Source organism: Rhinopithecus bieti, unplaced genomic scaffold (genome assembly GCF_001698545.2).
Source record: "Rhinopithecus bieti isolate Rb0 unplaced genomic scaffold, ASM169854v2 scaffold_47995, whole genome shotgun sequence".
NCBI lineage: Eukaryota > Metazoa > Chordata > Mammalia > Primates > Cercopithecidae > Rhinopithecus > Rhinopithecus bieti.
The window spans coordinates 915,236-934,445 of NW_016819498.1; the positions used below are offsets into that span (position 1 = coordinate 915,236).

The 19,210-nt window shown below is 42.4% G+C and overlaps 1 protein-coding gene across 3 annotated transcripts in view; it reads left to right on the forward strand.

The window, feature by feature from the left end:
• Positions 1–19,210, forward strand: part of SPTBN1 (spectrin beta, non-erythrocytic 1) — a 217,350-nt gene that overhangs the window by 48,827 nt on the left and 149,313 nt on the right. For all 3 annotated transcript variants that reach the window (XM_017859016.1, XM_017859014.1, XM_017859015.1), the window contains exon 2: positions 18,009–18,203. In XM_017859016.1, coding sequence (XP_017714505.1) covers positions 18,056–18,203 — 148 coding nt within the window. In that variant the 5' untranslated portion in view covers positions 18,009–18,055. The remainder of the gene's footprint in view (positions 1–18,008; positions 18,204–19,210) is intronic.

Genomic DNA, 19,210 nt, shown 5'->3' on the forward strand with positions numbered 1-19,210 from the left:
CCAGAGCTGGCACGCTTGAACATACCTGCTCAGCCAGCAACGAAAATTTGTCTTAGAAATTTGAAATTGCTTTTGAAGCTTTTTGGTCGGTGAGAGACCTTAAAAATTCTCATGTAAATATAATTTTAAAACTGTAGATGACTCAATCTACAAGAACTTATCTGTTTTGTTTTTTGTTTCTTTTTACTTACAGTTTACATTTGGAAAAATTTACCACTGGATGAACTGAGTAATTTTTTCTTCTTGATAGAGGAATTGGTAGGGAAAGTGCTTCTAATACTCCCCGAAGCTGAGAAAATTTTAAGTATAAAGTTTATTCATTAAACATTTATGTATTGTCCTCTGTGAGCTAGGCACTATATTTAGGGATACATTGATGAAAAAGAGAGAAATACCTAACAGTTCATGGAGAGTACAGTATACTTTCAGGCAAGATACTCACTTAACAAATTATTACACAGGTAATTATTTAAACACCATTGTAGTGTGTGCTGTGAAAAACAACAACAGCAAACCAATAGGAACATAGGAGAGGCCCTGGGCTGGGACTAGGGGCTTCAAAAGAGTCTCTCCAGAGAAAGTAAAGTTTAGGTTGATGTGGTTCTCATTTATCCATTGTCCTTATCTTTAAAATCACAAGATATTGAGAGTTAGCAGTGCCATTGCTAATGAGATTAGAAAGCCTTCATTAATTACAGGATCCTTGGATTGAGATGGGATTTTAATGGCACAGAAGACAGCTTTAGGGTTCACTTGGTGAATTAATCTGCTCAGGCTGCCATAACAGAATGCCATAGACTGTACGGATTAAACAACAGAAATTTATTTTCTCACTGTTCTGTAGGGTAGAAGTCCAAGATCAAGGAGCTGTCAGTTGATTTCTGATGAGGCTTCTCTTCCTGGCTTGCAGATGGCCACCGCCTCAGTGTGTCCTCACCTGTGCAGATGGATGGGTGCGGGGGGACCCATAGTGTCTCTTTGTTCCTTTTATTTTCTTTTTTTTTTTTTTTATTTTTAATTTTTTTTGGTGTGTGTGATACTGGGTCTCACTCTGTTGCCCAGGCTCTAGTGCAGTGGCGTGGTCTCTGCTCACTACAACCTCTGCCTCCCAGGCTCAAGCAATTCTCCTGCCTTAATCTCCCGAGTAGCTGGGGTTATAGGCACCCACCACCGCACCCGGCTAATTTTTGTATTTTTATTAGAGACACGGTTTCACCATTGTTGACCAGACTGGTCTCAACCTTCTGACCTCAGGTGATCCGCCTACCTTAACCTCCCAAAGTGCTGGGATGATAGGCTTGAGCCACTGCACGGTGCCGGGCCATTCTTTGTTCCTTTTCTGATGACTATACCAGTCCTTTTGGATTAGGGCCCTACCATTATGACCGCACTTAAGCTAGATTACCTCCCTACAGGCTGTGTCTCTGAATACAGTCACATTAGGGGTTACTCCTACAACATGTGAATTTGGAAGGTGAGCACAATTTGGTCCATAACACTCAGGCTCCACTAAAAATCCAGCTACTGCTCGTGCCCAGCCCCTGATTTTTCTCTCTCTGCAGAGTCATAGAATACTAACAGAATTTAGTTCCCTCCAAATGTTCCAAATTGCCCTGACATCCGGTTCATTCTTCTGTGCTGTTGATTTTGACAAAAGAAGCAACTGCTTCGAAAGCATTTTGAGATAGGAAAATCAAAGCGCATATGATGTTGCAGATATTTTGGGAAATAGAAAACTTGTTTATTAGTAACATATTTCAAGGAGATGAAGTTATGGGCTTGATTTTGGTCAAGTAAGTAGTTGAAAAATGCAGTTTCAAAAATCACATCACCAGGGAGATTTTAAAGGAATTCAGAGTGGTGTGGATGCCCTGATCTTGCCTCCTAAGTTTTTTCCCTCTATTGGGAGAACACAGAAACTTGCCGATTCCTTTTGCTCTTATGCGTGATTGAAGACTTCACCAGCTAAGATCTTACTTTGATTTTGCAGTCGTTTGAGCAATAGTAGGAGCCAGGTAAGTTTGACTTACAAGCCCATGCAGCTTTGGACAGGCTGTGCATTATCCTGTGACTTTCTGGAAAGTGTGGTAAGGTATATCCAGCTTGAGTGTTGGGCTGATTGGCTCGGTTGAATAGGGTCTGGCCCCACAGTAGTCATACTTAACATACTTAACTTGTGGCTGTCACCTATGATAAATGCATTGTAAATCAGAGATCTCCTTTGTGGCTCTAAACTTACGGCAATATTTTAGGCACCATGGCTCATTTTTCTTGTATACTCATGTTTAGATATTCTGGAGAGCCAAAGTGAATCCACATTTACTTTAACTGACTTTTGTTACCAAGCTTGATATTGAGTACCTTTGAAAATAAGCTTTTAAGCAGTCATGTGCAGGCCTCTAGTGGATTCCAGACTGTATAGACTGTATTGTTAAACAATATTTTGTTTCTTTTTTTTTTTCAGATTGATCAGGTTTAAACAGATTTTAGTAATAGAGCAGTGGTCTCCAACCTTTTTGGCACCAGGGACTGGTTTCATGGAAGACAGTTTTTCCACTGACGGTTGTGGGGATGGTTTCGGGATGATTCAAACGCGTTACATTTATTGTGCGCTTTATATCTATTATTATTACATTGTAATATATAATGAAATACTTCTGGTGGGACATGGTAGCTCATACCTGTAATCCCAGCACTTAGGGAGGCCAAAGTGGGCGAATCACCTGAGGTCAGGAGTTCGAGACCAGCCTGACCAACATAGTGAAACCCTGTCTCTACTAAACATACAAAAATTAGACAGGTGTGGTGGTGGCACATGTCTGCAATCCCAGCTAGGGATTGCAGAGGCTGAGGCCGGAGAACCTCTTGAACCCAAGAGGCGGAGGTTGCAATGAGCCGAGATCGTGCCACTGCACTCCAGCCTGGGCTACAGAGCTAGACTCTATCTCAAAAAATAACAATAGTAATAATAATAGTTTTACAACTCACCATGATATAGAATCACCTGAGCTTGTTTTCCTGCAACTAGATGGGTCCCATTGGCGGGGGTGATAGGAGACAGTGACAGATCATCCGGCATTAGATTCCCATTAGGAGCGCCCAATCCCAATCCCTCTCATGTGCAGTTCACAGTAGGGTTTGTGCTCCTGGGAGGCTCTAATGCCACCACGAATCTGACAGGAGGCAGAGCTCAGATGGTAGGTATATGCAAACCATGGGGAACAGCTGTACTTCGCTTGCTTGTCTGCTGCTCACCTTCTGCTGTGTGGCCTGGGGGTTGGGGACCCGTCTAATAGAGGTTCGATCATGTTAAAATGATAATTATTTGAATGTTTTTTCTAGGATTGATGTTCTTTTCCTTTCAAGTATCATATGCCAATCTTTAGTCATTTTGTTTATTTGAAAGGTTATGGATTTCTAAGTAAGTTTGGGAAACATTTACCAAGCATACAAAGGGGAAAGGCTTGTTGCTGCAGTGTTAGTGCAAGCAATGGTAGTTACTTGAACAGCTCTTTGAGAAAATTTAACTAATAAAGTGTAAATCTCTGGAAATCTGGGTCGCCATGACAGTCTAGGATTTAGGATATTTTACAAAGGGAAATGATGTTAAAATCATCTGTATTTAAAATAAATATGTTAAAATGCAAATACAGGTGACATTGTGAAATTAGTGATTACTGCAATCCTATCCAAATATGACCCCTCATGTTTTGTGACAGTTGAAAATAAATTTATAATTTTATAACTTACAAATTTATAACCTTCGCTGAATGAATCTGAGTAAAGAGAAGGTTGTTCTTATGTAACAATGAGAATTTTACTGGGATCCAAAGTACATACGCTTTAGGTAGGAAGAAGCACTGTGCTTTAGAGTTAGATTATGCTGCGGCGACACAGCTCCTACCATCTGCGTTGCATTTCACAGTTGTCTTTGAGCACCTGCTGTGGCTTAGGTGCCCTGCTGGGTACTAACGGTTTAAAGATGAACAGAATAGGCTGGGTGCGGTGGCTTACACCTGTAATCCCAGCACTTTGGGAGGCTGAGGCGGGCAGATCACTTGAGCCCAGGAGACCAGCCTAGGCAACGTGGCGAAACACTGGCTCTACAAAAGATACAAAAATTAGCCAGGCGTGGTGGTGGTTGCCGGTGGTCCCAGCTACTGGGGAGGTGGAGGTCCTGGAGGCAGAGGTTGCAGTGAGCCAACATTGCACCACTGCACTCCAGCCTGGGCAACAGAGTGAATCCCTGTCTCAAAACAAACAAGAAACCACTCTAGAACAGAACAGAGAGGATGCTGGCCCTTGCAGAGCTTGTGGTGGTAGGGGGAGGTGTATGTGTCCCACATATCACTTAGTATAGTGTTGCTTTTCAGTGCAGTTTTACATATTTCTTTCATTTCATTCTCTTCCAGGTAATTGAGATATGCATTTCCACTTGATAGATTTGCAGAGGATTTTGGCATTGGGTTGCTCTAGGAGAAGTCAGCCTACAAATAAAAAATTCTTTATTGTTCCTGTGTTGTTCAGGCATATGATACTAACTTATGAAATTTCACAACGAATAAGGCAATGAAATGCCAAATTCACCGAAATTCAGGATTGGTATTCTGGCAGCAGCACCATTAGAACTATTCTCTAATGTAATTAAAACTATTTAGAATTAAATGTAAGACCAAATTTTTATTTATGGTGGCTTAGAAACACCCCACATTAGCCATAAGACCATGGTGCTAGTTCTCTATTGATTTAATAATTTCTGTTTTTGAAAATAATTTAGTCAACCAGAAGACATCAGTTAATTTCAATTTTAATAGCTCTTCTCTGTATGTGGAACAGAAACAAGGATGGCCTTGAACTGCCATGTATGTGAGAATAGCTGTATTTATTTGATAGGACTTAAAAAATATTTTAGTTGGTTCAAGTTAGGTGATTTTGAGGCTTATAAATGAACACTGGAAAAATTAACCTTTCTCTCTAGATCTACTTTCAACATTCAGCTGATTTTTCAAAGTATTAGAACGTATAAAATTATATTTAGAATTTAGAGAGTATTATATGTAAGCAGAGAAGAAGTAAAGTACTTTAAATTTTTTTTTTTTTGGGATGGAGTCTCGCTCTGTTTCCCGGGCTGGAGTGCAGTGGCATGATCTCAGCTCACTGCAAGCTCTGCCTCCCAAGTTCATGCCATTCTCCTGCCTCAGCCTCCCGGGTAGCTGGGACTATAGGCGCCTGCCACCACTCCTGGTTAGTTTTTTGTATTTTTAGTCGAGATGGGGTTTCACTGTGTTAGCCAGGATGATCTCGATCTCCTGACCTTGTGATCCGCCCGCCTCGGCCTCCCAAAGTCCTGGGATTACAGGCATGAGCCACCATGCCTGGCCTGGTACTTTACAAATTTAATGTATGAATAGTGAAGAAGGATAAATTTCTATGCAGCATATAAAGAATTTTCATGTCAGGGACTCAAATAATCAGTCCATTTGTAATATCACTGTTCCTTGTGCAATTTGCTCTGTGAAATGGAGGAAGGTGAGGGGGGGTGCCATGTTTCTCTCTTGTATTGTTTTTTGTCATAGAGTGTATTCATGGTTATACTGTGTAATAATAAGTTTTTAAACCATGGTGATGAGATCTTTTTGGCAGAATGTTTTAAAATAAACAGTGTATTTCCCACAAGTGAAATCTTTAAAAACAATTAATTTCCATTATAGCAAGGGTGAATTTTGCTCCTTCAAAGAGTATAGAGCCTGGTTGAATTTGCCCATTAAGAAAAAAAGAAAGTGTCTATTAGACTGTATTGTTTATAAAGCTAGAACCACCTTCCACCTTCCAGTGGCATCTTCCATCTTTATAGGAAAGTTATAGGAAAGAGTTTTATCTCTGAATATTGAGAACAGAAGTTCATAATGGGCATTTTAGCATTTGAATATTGTAGGAAGAAGATGACTAAATCTTCACTGCTCCCCTAAGGTACACACACGTTAGTTCTGGTGGGGGGTAGCCACTCTGAGATTTTGTATCAGAGACATATGAGTAGGACCCGTGATATGTGAAATTCTAATTCTTTAGTACAGAGAAATGTGCTCTTCATCTTTCTCTCTTTTGAGGCTTTTTTTCAAGTGTTCGAAACCGCCATTGCAAAACTTCAACTGAGACAGCAAAAGAGATCTGTACTAACCAACTCCATCTGACTTCTAACCTCCAAGCAGCCCTTGTTCTTTCCTGGGCGTAGGCCGAAATAACTTTGGGAGGAACTTTGTAGTTTAAAACAAAGATGATAACAAAACCCGCGTCTTGCCTGGAGACTAGATTGCCTTTGTAGGACTAACAAATTAACCACACTATTAGAAAATATGGTTTAGGAGTCATGCTGATGGAGACTGCAAGATTCTAAACCTCCCCAAATGGCTCCTGGGGAGAACATCAGTATTGCAAAACCTAAGATGAGTGCTTGTGACATTTTGCAGACCCTGTCCTCGATGGATCAGCTGGCACCACCCAGATGGATAAACTGGCTTATCTGGTCTTGTGGCCCCCACCTAGGACTGTCTCAGTGCAAGAGAACATTTTCAACTCCGTATTCATCTCCAGCCCTACCAGTCAGAACTGCCAACTCGGTGGCCCCCTACCCACCAAATTATCCTTAAAAACTTCAGTCTCTAAATTCTTGGGGAGACTGTTTTAAGTAATAACAAAACTCTGGTCTGCTGCACAGCCAACTCTGTGTGAATAACTTTATTGCAATTCCCCTGTCTTGATAAATAGGCTCTATCTAGATAGCAGGGGAGGTGAAACTGTTGGGTGGTTACATCTTCATTAAAGGAGATAAGCATTTTTTTCTTTAGCTTGGATAGTGTTTCTCATCATTTTTTCCATTATTCCCATCCCCAATAGGAATTTTTTAGATTATTTGTTTATTTTTGTGACAGGGTCTTGCTCTATCGCCCAGGCTGTGGTGCTTTGACATGATCACAGCTTACTGCAGCCTTGGCCTCCCAGGCTCAAGTGATCCTCCCATCTCAAGCTCAGTGTCTGGGACTACAGGCTTGCGCCACCACACTTGGCTAATTTTTAATGTTTTTGTAGAGACGGGCTCGCTTTGTTGCCTGGGCTGGTCTCGAACTCATGGTGTCAAGCGATCCTCCTGCCTAGGCCACCCAAACTGCTGGCGTTACAGGTGTGAGCCCCTTAACCCAGTGTGACTTTTTTTTTTCTTTTTTTGATGCGGAGCCTCGCTGTCGCCCAGACTGGAGTGCAGTGGCTCGATCTCGGCCCACTGCAACCTCCGCTTCCTGGTTCAAGCGATTCTCCTGCCTCAGCTTCCCAAGTAGCTGGGACTACAGGTGCCTACCACTGCGCCTGGCTAATTTTTTGTATTTTTAGTAGAGACTGGGTTTCACCATGTGAGCCAGGATGGTCTCTATCTCCTGACCTCGTGATCCGCCTGTCTTGGCCTCCCAAAGTGCTGGGATTACAGGCGTGAGCCACCGCACCCGGCCGACATTTTTTTTCTCCTAATTGCCCTCCCATGAAATTTTTATGCCATAAATACATTGTATATCTATGCTTATATGAAAAAGAATACAATTTTTTGCCTCCTCCCCAAAATGAATTTTCATTCCTTTTGGGGCAATGCCACCCCATTGTGTATGTACAGGGAAACCTGGCTGGGTGGGTAACTGCCCTAGGCGTAATTAGACTTTGATGGGGGTCATTCATTTCCTTATTTAAGAACCTTGAGTCTTTTGATATTTTCTGACATGGACCACTATTAAAGGGTTCTTGCCTTAGAGCGTAAGCCAGTTTGTTCATTTAAAGCATGGGCTTTGGAGTCATACCCACTTGGTTCAAGTCCTCTTGGTTTCTTCATTTTTTTGCTGTGCACCACCAGCAAAACTGGTTTATTCACCTGTAAAATAGGGCTAATAGTAGTATCTATTTTAAAAGGTTGCTGAGGAGGATGGAATGAGAAAGCAAATAAAGCACCATGCCCCAGAAAGTGTAAGCCATCCTCCCAAAATGTAATTATTAACTGTGTTAGGGTTTAGTCTTCACCTCTGCATTTTAAAGATTAGATTGTGTTCTGATGGTACAAGATTCAGTAGTGATAAAGATATTGTGATAAAAGCATCATAGCTGTGTGACTTGATTGAGTTGTTTAACTCTTGGGGCCCCAGTTTCCGTATTTTTGTTAATTATGATTGAAAATACACAATAAATGGACTGAAACGTCAAATATGGTAGTAATCCTAATAAATGCAAATGGATTATGCTTGCCGACTAAGTGACAGAAACTCTTGGGTTAGACTGAAACAAAGAGAAGCATACCTAAAACAAAATGACTCTCCAAGTGTGAAATCAAAATGTCTGAGACAGGTCTCAGTCAATTGAGAAAGTTTATTTTGTCAAGGTTAAGGACATACCAGTGACATAGCCTTTGGAGGTCCTGATAACATGTGCCTAGGGTGGTCAGGGTGCAGCTTGCTTTTATACATTTTAGAGAGACACAATACATCAATCAGTACATGTAAGATTTCCATTGATATGATCTGGAAGGGCGGGATGGGGGGAGCCTTCCAGGTCATAGGTAGATTTAAATTTTTTCTGAGTTCTTATCAGTAGAAAGGAATGTCTGGATTTTGTTAAGGGGTTGTGGAGACCTAGGTTTTATCATGCAGATGAGGCCTCCAAGTAGCAGGCATCAGAGAGAATAGACTTTGAATATTTCTTATCCCACTTAAGGTCTGAGTTGATGTTAATGCTGGAGGGGGATAGTGAGAGATGTCCAACCCCCCACCTCCTTCCATCTTGGCCTGAAAGAGATTTTCAGGCAACTCGGGGATGTCCTTGGCCAAGAGGGCCCATTCAGATGGTTGGGGCCTTAGAATTTTATTTTAGTTTACAGAGGGTTTGAAATAATGGGATAGAAAAATACATACCAGGCAAATATTACTATCAATCAAAATAGAGTTCATATGTTAATAGGGACAAAAACAATATTTCATAATGTTAACAGCTCACCTAGAAGCTAAAATAATTATGATCTTGTAACATACTCAGAGAATTGGAAAGAAAATCTGATAATCATAGTGGGAAATATTACTATACTCTGCCATTGATAAACAAAAGTTAGTATAGCTATAGATTACTTGAAATCCAAAATACTTTATTAACAAGAGTTTAATAATTTAATAATTATTAATAGGTCTCAGAGAAACTTTCCCTCTCAGGATGATCTGATTTATCTGATTTTCTGAATTGTGACTGAACTGTATACGGCTCTATACTGCCTTTTTTTTTTTTTTTTTTTTTCTTTTGAGACAGAGTCTCGCTCTGCCGCTCAGGCTGGGGTGCAGTAGTGCTGTCTGAGCTCACTGCAACCTCCACCTCCTGGGTTCAAGCAGTTCTCCTGCCTCAGCCTCCTGAGTAGCTGGGATTACAGGCATCTGCCACCATGCCCAGCTAATTTTTGTATTTTTAGTAGAAACAGGGTTTCACCATGTTAGCTAGGCTGGTCTTGAACCCCTGACCTCATGATCCTCCCTTCTCGGCCTCCCAGAGTGCTGGGATTACAGGTGTGAGGCACCGTGCCTGGCCTTTTTTTTTTTTTAAACAGTGAATGTGTTCCTGTAAAGCTATAGTACACTGGATTGTTTTAAAAGTGAAAGCTACTTTAATAACGGACATTGTATGCTTGTGACTTTTCTTGTGTTGTTAATTATCATGCTGTGACTTTTCATGTGTGTCTTTGTATTTATGAGTAGAGAACTCTGAATGTTTGGGATGCAATCTCGGTCTCTTTTTGGCACTGGCCCCATGTACCTGAGTAATTATGGGTCAGGCAGGTTATTAAGAAACAGTAGTTTCTTAATAACTTGGACACAGGGCAGGGAACATCACACACCGGGGCCTGTGGTGGGTGGGGGGATGGGAGAGGGATAGCATTAGGAGAAATGCCTAATGTAAATGATGAGGTAATGGGTGCAGTAAACCAACACGGCATGTGTATACATATGTAACAAACCTGCACATTGTGCACATGTACACTAGAACTTAAAATATAATTAAAAAAAAGAAACAATGGTTTCTTATAGATACTCTTTGTTGGCAGCTGAACAGTTGAGATAGTTGAAGCAAAATTCTCAGACACACAGTTTGCAGTTTGGTGCCTTCAGAGTCCTTAGAAGGCCTTTTTAAAGATAGCATACCAGCATCCGGTGTACACTTTTTCAATTCTTTTATGAATAAAGTGGGAGAGTTTTAAGTGTTTGCAGAACATTTGGGTCTGTGAATTCTGCCAAAGTAATTGTTACATAGTTTTCTTCCTCGAAAAGGATTGGCGAACGTTGGTCGCCTTCTTCATTTTATTTAATTTGAGCCTTTAAGATTGGGTATTAAGGAAATATGTGTATATGTATGTGTGCATATGTGTAGTGCTAATGAAAATTCCGTGTGTTCTCTATTTGCTGCTTTACTCTCTGAAATCTGAGTAGTTCAGATAAAAAAATTTTTTTCCAAGGGTAAAACTAAATTAAAAGGGAAATCTAAATTTTATTATGTGTATGGAGAGGCACCTTATTAAATATTCACTTGTTCATTAGCAGCCTGTTTTTAAAATGTGACTTTCTTGAAAGCAGAGTGTCTACCAGATCTATGTAAGTCAGAAGAGTATATGTTTCAGGCGTTGTGACTGATGGAGATAGTACCTGAGTGACAGCTCCAATTAACTTTGCCTCTGTGCTCTCACCTCCCAATCCTCCCTCCGCCACCCACCCAGGCAGCCCATTCAGAAACAAATAATTAGCAAGCACCTAACGTTAGCAGGCACCCTGCTAGGATTTATAAAGACAGAATGATGGGATCGTGACCTCAAGAGGCCGTGGCTTATTGATGCTAAGTAAATAGAAGGTTTGTAGTTATGAATCTATCTTTTAATGACAGGTCAGCAGTGCATATGGTGTCGGAGGGAGTGCATGTGGGCACTAAGGTTGCCTAATTCAGACCAGGTGGTGGTGGTGGTGGTGGTGAGTGATTCCAGGAGGTTCCTGGGTGTAGTGATACCTGAGCTAGGATTTGCAGGAAGAGTAAAGAGCTGTTCCAGGTGATAGGTTTGGAACTGAGACAAGAACATGATTCTTCTCTCTCAGGAGTTGCAAGAGCTTATGACACGGATAGTGGGAGCAGGCTAGAAAGATGGACAGGGTCCTCAAGGAGAATCTCATTTTCTCTCCTAAGGCTTCTCGGCATTATTCTGAAGGCATCAGGAGCCAATTGGTAGATTTTAGTTTTTAGGGGGTAAAATGACTGGAATTACATTTTAGCACGGTCCTTCTGGTAGCATTGTAGGGGAATGGATTAGGGATTACAATGAGAGATGAGGAGCTGGAATGAGAAACTCCTGCAGGAGCTAACTCATGAGATTTTCAGGAGGTACAAGTTACCTTAGGACCACCCTGTGGAGGGAGAGGGAGAAATGAAAGGTGACTGCGAGGTTTCTGGCTGGGGCAACTGGGAGAAGTGGGGATGCCATTCAGCGAGGGAGTGGTGGAGGAGATGCGGGGCCTAGAGGTGGCAGCTGTGAGTTCGGTGTTCGCCAGGTGGAGTTCGTGATTGTTAGGAGACACCTGCACCTTGCTGTCCAGGGAGCAGCTGTCAGCACCGGGTAACCAGCAAAGACAGGGAAGTGGGTGATGTCACCAAGGCAGATTTTGTAGAGTAACAGAAGAGGGTACTGGAAAGTAGCCTGGGGATTATTGTTTCTTCATAGAAGAAAAACCTACAAGTTTATCTGATACCTGTGCGACTTAGAAAATAAGTGTGGCATCTTGGGAAGTAAGAGAACAGGTAAAGTATTTTCCCTCTGGGCTGTTCCAGGTATTGCCTTTACGAATTTTAATTAATATAGAGGAGGACTAATAGAATACTTCTAAAGCCTGGCATGGTAACATTCCAGTTTCTTTCCTAATGGTTTTGACCTGTGGTAGCTCATGCCAGAGCTGTAGAAACCTTTGCCTCAAAGATTCAGGATAATAATTTCCACATCCATTTCTGCCTTGGTCCACCTGTTTGAAGAAATGAATTTAGTGTCTGCTTATTGAAGCAGAAAATAATAAAGCATCTGGAATTTCATCTTATGTGCATCTTATGGAAAATTCCAGTTCATAGGACGTAGGATTAGAGAAGAGTAATTTGAGCGGGAGGATCTTGGCTTTTCTACATATTCCTTTTTATACACACACACACACACACACACACACACACACACACACACACTCACTCCCCCTACCGCATCCCATCCCACCCCACCCCACAATGGAGAAGAGCGGGGTAAGTAGATAGACACTTTCGAGTATCTTTTTGAAACCTACTCACAAAGAACATGGGCATTACCCATATCACACGGAGGGTATTACTGTTTTTATTCATTCATAAGTTGTTTAATGAGCTCCTACTGTGGTGATCAAGTCCAGTGGAATCCAGGCCCTCGCTCTGCTAGTAGAAGCACGAGGGCCCTTCTCTTCAAGGGGAGATTCCCTTTTCTTGTATCAGCCTTACATAGTCCTTTCCCGGTTTCCTAATGGTGGAACCACCAGGCAGAGTTCCAAGATGGCCAAGCCTTCCTCCCTTCTTTTCCTAACCTTCCCACAGCTATTTAAAGAAGTACAGATGACTTCACAGCCCACGGGAGCCATGGCCAATAGCACCTTGAGAAAACTCTACCCTTTTTAGATAACCTCCTGGGACACCTGTATGTGTGATATAAACTGTCCTCACAGCTGGCCCAGTCCCATGTGGAAGTGGGTTGGAGGATAATGATGTTTGTAGCATGCTGGAGTTCGGAGTCTCCATGCCATGGGCACACTCTTCCATACTCTTGTCCTGACTCTGACTTCTTCACCCTCACATCACTCCCTTGCTGCTGTTGAGTGCCTAGAAGGGACCTTTCCACGATAGCTATGGTGGGAGCAAGGGATGTTTTGCCTTGAAATTGCTTTGAAAATAAAATAATGGGTTCTATCACTGTAAATACTCAGTTTTGTCTTTGGACAAAGAACATTGTCTTTGGACAGATGGAGAATACTGAAGAAAAAAGATGTCTGTCTCTAGTAACAAATTCTGGACACTTAAGTGAAACAGTTGAATAAAAAGAAGAACTCAGAGCATTGCTTTTTTTGTTGTTGTTGTTTTGAGACGGGTCTTACTCTGTCGCTTGGGCTGGAGTGCGGTGACGCGATCATGGCTCACTGCGGCCTTGACCTCTTGGGCTCAAGTGATCCTCCCGCCTCAGCCTCCCAAGTAGCTGGGACTACAGGCACGTGCCACCATCCTAGCTGGTTTTTGTAGAGACAGTGAAGAGGAGTGGGGAGGGCATCTCACCATCTTGCCCAGGCTGGTCTCAAACTCCTGGGCTCAAGTGGTCTGGCCACTGTGGCCTCCCAAATTGTTGAGATTACAGGTGTGAGCCACTGGTGCGAGCCACTGTGACTGGCATATATATATGTATTTATTTTGTACGCAGACTAGTGGATAATTTGGATTCTTTCACTTCCCACTTCTGTTTTTTTTTTGTTTGTTTGTTTTTTTCTTTTGAGACAGAGTCTGACTCTGTCACCCAGGGTGGAGTGCAGTGGCATGATTATGTTTCACTGCAATCTCCACCTCGCTGGCTCGAGTGATCCTCCTACCTCAGCCTCCCAAATAGCTGGAACTACAGGCGCATGCCACCCCACTTGGCTATTTTTTTTTATTATTTTTGTAGAGATGGGGATCTCACTGTGTTGTCGAGGCTTGGTCTTGAACTCCTGGGGTCAAGGGATCTGCCTGCCTTGGTCTCCCAAAGTGCTGGGATTACAGGCGTGAGCCACCACTCCCGGCCTAACCTTTCCGTTTTAAGGAACAATAACTGATTTTAAGGAACACCATTAAGAAAGAACATTAGGGAAAAAAGTGCTTTAGTTCTCTGAATGACTTACTTTAAGCTTAAGACAAGAATTACCACTTACTTATTAAGTAATCTGTGGGCTGGGCAAGGTGGCTCACACCTGTAATCCCAGGACTTCTTAGGCCAAGGCAAACGGATTGCCTGAGGTCAGAGTTTGAGACCAGCCTGGCCAACATGGTGAAACCCTATCTCTACTAAAAATACACAAATTAGCTGGGCATGATGGTGCACATCTGTAATCCTCGCTACTCAGGAGGGTGAGGCAGGAGAAATGCTTGAATCTGGGAGGTGGAGGTTGTAGTGAGCTGAGATGATGCCACTGCACTCCAGCCTGGGCAACAGAGAGAGACTCTGTCAAAAAAAAGAGGAAATCTGTGGAAAGCAGTTGTTGGTTCAGTGATAGAAAGAGAGATTCTCAGGTGGGGGCAGGGCAGGGGGCCAGGCTGGGCTTCTGCAGGAGTCAAGTGCGGTGGATGTTGCAGCGCAGGTATAGCTGCCCTGGAGGTTTCTTCTCATTGGTCAGCAGGTGGCACCAAATAGCTAAAACTTATCTGGGGAGAGGCATGCCTTGCTTGGGTTTCACCTTGAGTTGGGTTGGATTAAATTTTACTTTCGGTACTTTAAGAATTTGGGATTGATAGCACTTTCACATTTTCTCCCTAGAGATAGAATCCTCCAAGGTTGAATTTTATAAAAGTCTTTGATGTTGATAATAGTAATGAAAGTTAACTATATTCAAGGTCAGATGATTGCATGACAATATTAATTTTCATTTTTTAGAAGGGTTTATGACTTTGAATATTAAATGCCACTGTAAGATCATTCAGTGGAATGCACTGACTGGATTAGGTTTCTGAAGTTTTTGTGTTTTTATGAAATCCCATAAATAAATTGCTAATGTAGGTGTGAAAACTAGTATCCCCATGAATGTCCTTATTTGGGATTGAGTATGTCTATCTGATGAGAACCCAAGATTTTACTTCCATTCAGGGTTTTTCTGTTAGAGCAGAGGTGGGTGACAGTTTGAGTCACAGATATTGTGGCTCAGTTGTAAGGTGGATTCGGTGCTTCTTCCTCAGGAACATGTGGGGTGTGTCGGCGATGCTCTTGGATAGCATGTGAGAAAACAGCTATGACAAAAGAGCAGGCAGTTGTGTGCTGGTACCACCCAAGAACCTACTATTTATTTAAGGTGTAGTTAATTTGTTTCAACTTATTTACCATGGAAACTCGGTTGCATGTGGCATATGTGGTTATGTGCTGGAACTTTTAGAAAGCTGCATTTCAAACACGATAAATGTTTCTTTTCTGCATATATGGGTTTGTTTATTTTTTATTTAGTGTCATATGTGAGGGGGAAGAATCATCTCTTGAATGATCCTTCTGTGTTGCTGAGTGGTGTCTGGTTTGATTAGCACGCAGGCTGTCGTGAGGAGGCCTGCTGACTCTGGCCCAGGTGCACATCTTGGTGCACGCTGAATAAGGCTTTCACTAAATGAGCATCCAGGTACAAAAACCTGACAATAAATTTTTGAGTTTTAAGATGTTGATAACGGCCAGGCATGGTTGCGCACGCCTGTAATCCCAGCACTTTGGGAGGCCAGGGCAGGTGGATCACAAGGTCTAGGAGTTTGAGATCAGCTGGCCAATATGGTGACACCCCATCTCTACCAAAAATACAAAAATTAGCTGGGCATGGTGGCTCACGCCTGTAGTCCCAGCTACTCGGGAGGCTGAGGGAGAAGAATTGCTTGAACCCAGAAGGCGGAGGTTGCAGTGAGCCAAGATGGTGCCACTGCACTCCAGCCTGGGTGACAGAGCGAAACTCCATCTCAAAAAAAAAAAATGTTGATAACACGTTTTTTTCTTGGGATATCTTCATACCACTTTAAAAGGGAGGTGGTCTTTTTCCTCCTTTCTTCTTACGTTTGCAGATTAACAACTTACTTAGATAGCTTTATATGCCTGACTGAGCCTGATTCCCCACAGTGAAATTTAAAATATGCAGGAATTTAACCACATTTAACCACACCCACAGGCATCAGGCATAGCACTAGCTCAGTTTCTCAACGCTGCAGGTCTAGTTAGTTCTTTACCAGGTCCTGTCAGTTCTCCCTCCAAAGCACATCCACCTCTAAGCACATCCACCTCTTAACCATCCCCACTTCTCCACCCAGAGCTGCACCGCCATCATTTCTGGAGTAACCTTCCAAGTGGCCCCTGCTTCCATTATTGCCGCCTAGAATCTGTTTTTCCACACAGCCCTGGGAAGAATATTTTACAAATACACTCAAGGGTGGTGTCGGTTATTAGCTTAAAATCCTGCAGTTGCTTCCCGTCACACTTGGGCTTGCCCACATCCCTCCCCACCTTGTCTCCGAGTCTCTCCCACTGCCCACTAGACTCTGCCACACTGAACTTGCTGTTCCTCCCGCATGCTGTGCTGCTTCCTTTGCCTGAAACACTGTTCTTCTTGATCTGTGCGTGATTCATTCCTGTTGACATTGAGTTCTCAGTTTCAGGACCCACTCAGAGAGGCCTTCCCTGATCACCAGATCTAAAAATAGTCACTCCCTCTATCACATGACTCTGCTGTCATTTTTTTTTTCTTTATACTGTCTTGCCTTTTCTTGTGTGCTTTTTGTCCAGCTCCTACCACTAGGATATAAGTTTCCCTAGGGCCAGGTCCTTATTGTGTTCGTTTGTATCCCTAGCATCTGGTGCAGCGCAAGTGCGTAGTAAGTCTTCATTGTATTTGGTTCAATGAGTGAATAATGCTATACTGAAGGGAGAAGCTATGTTTAAAGCTCATTAGTTCAGGATAAAGAATAGCAATCGTGTACTGAGCATCTACTGTGCACTGGTACTGTCCTTGGTTGCCATATACTTACATCTTAATTTTTTCTCTTTTTTTTGAGATGGAGTTTTGCTCTTGTTTTTTGAGATGTAGTTTTTTGAGATGAAGCATATTATTCCTTACAGGTTGGAGTGCAATGGCATGATGTCGGCTCACCAAAACCTCCAGCTCCTGAGTTCAAGCAATTCTCCTGCCTCGGCCTCCCGAGTAGCTGGGATTATAGGCATGCGCCACCATGCCCAGCTGATTTTTTATTTTTAGTAGTGATGGGGATTCTCCATGTTGGTCAGGCTGGCCTGGAACTCCCGACCTCAGGTGATCCACCCACCTCAGCCTCCCAAAGTGCTGGGATTACAGGCGTGAGCCACTGCGCCTGGCCTTACATCTTACATCAGTTTTCTAATATGTAAGTGAGATGTTTAGATAAAATGATCTGCTAGTTCTCTTATATAACATTTTATGAATTTCCAGGAGAAGCTTAAAGATTATAATTTATGGTGATACACTGTAGGAATAAATGAGTTCATTCAGAAGCCCACATAGGTGTTGATCTACCTCCGATAACATTTCTTTTTTTTTTCCTTTTTGAGATGGAGTCTCGCTCTGTTGCCCAGGCTGGAGTGCAGTGGCGTGATCTTTACTCACTGCAAGCTCCGCCTCCCAGATTGGAACAATTCTTCCTACCTCAGCCACCCGAGTAGCTGGGGTTACAGGCATGCGCCACCATGCCCGGCTAATTTTTGTATTTTTAGTAGAGACGGGTTTTCACCATGTTGGCCAGGCTAGTCTTGAACCCCCGACTTCAGGTGATCTGCCCACCTCAGCCTCCCAAAGTGCTGGAATTACAGGCGTGAGCCACTGCACCCGGCCCTCCGATAACATTTTTAAATTTCAGAGTTTAAACTTTGGAAAAAAGGAATAAACCCACTATTTTGGGGGCATCCATCATGTCATTCAGTCCTCTCAACAACCTCTGAAGTATCTTCCCTCTTTAATGGTTGGGGAAACTGAGGCTTAGAGATACTAAGTAACTTGACTAAGGTCACACACCTATTATGAGACAGTGCTAAAATCTGAAACCAGCGTTGCTCCAGAAGACCTATTCTTGGCAAGCACTGTTTTACTTTCTACTCACTCTTAGCCCAGTAGGTTCCGTGGGAACTGTATGTACTTTAGACATCTAAATGTTTTTCCTTTTCTTTCTCATAGAACTCTAAGAAGGAGCTGATGTGGAGGAGCAGCTGAGACAGTTCAAGATGACGACCACAGTAGCCACAGACTATGACAACATTGAGATCCAGCAGCAGTACAGTGATGTCAACAACCGCTGGGATGTTGATGACTGGGACAATGAAAACAGCTCTGCACGGCTCTTTGAGCGGTCCCGCATCAAGGCTCTGGCAGGTGAGTCCTTCATGCCTGTCAGAGGCCCAGGATGCCTAAAATCAGGATGCCCCTTAAAATCATCTGCCCTGTTCCCATGGCACTGTCCTGTTCGAAGGTTGTCTCACCTCTATTTAAGTGTGTCCTGCGAGAGCCAGCTGACCATTTTGTAAGGTAGTCAGTTCCATATTTGGAGAGCTGTCAACTCTAATGGCCAAAATTATTCAGAGCACAGAGTGTTATTTATAGCAATTCAATAACAGCTGCCCTAAGTTTGTAAGAATTCTTTTATTTTTGATAAATCTTAACATTTCAAAATATTGAAGCGTATTATTCCTTACACTCAAAAATATACAAATTTACCTGTGTACTTAGTGCCTGTGATACATTAACTGGCCTGACCTATACCAAGATGGGTTAGTATCACATGCAAGGATTTTACATCTGAAAAGCAATAGCTTAATCTGGTAAAGGCACATTTAATACAGTAACAGGTAAGTTTGCCATTGGTTCATCAGTTCGTGGAACATGTCCTTACTTTGTGATTTCTCATTCCCTTGTTGCTGGTGAACACCTAGAGCACACTTTCTCCATGGCCCTGGTGGGGGTGAGGAGTGTTTTACCCTAAAATTGCCCCGAAAATCAGGAAAGCATTCTGTGGGTCTGAAAACTCAGCTGTACTGAATATATGTAAACCAAGGATCAAAACAGAGTTTATTCAAGGTCCTGCATCTGTACTTTGAGATTTCAAATGAAATTCCAAGTGAAATTTATTCCAAATGATTTTTTTCTTAATGTCTTTAATTGTGATAAGTAAATCAAAGTTACAACCTGAGAAGTTAAGTTTACTGTTAATTCTAACTATAACTCACGTTTTTGTTGCCTTTATAGTGGAATCTGATTATGAAGCATGCATCATTTAGAGTCGTCTTTATTGTGGACAAAGGAAACCTAACCCGGAGTGGTTTAAGTGACAAAGAGGATTTATTGGTCACACAGTAGGCAAATTCAGTCTTTAAGCAAGACTT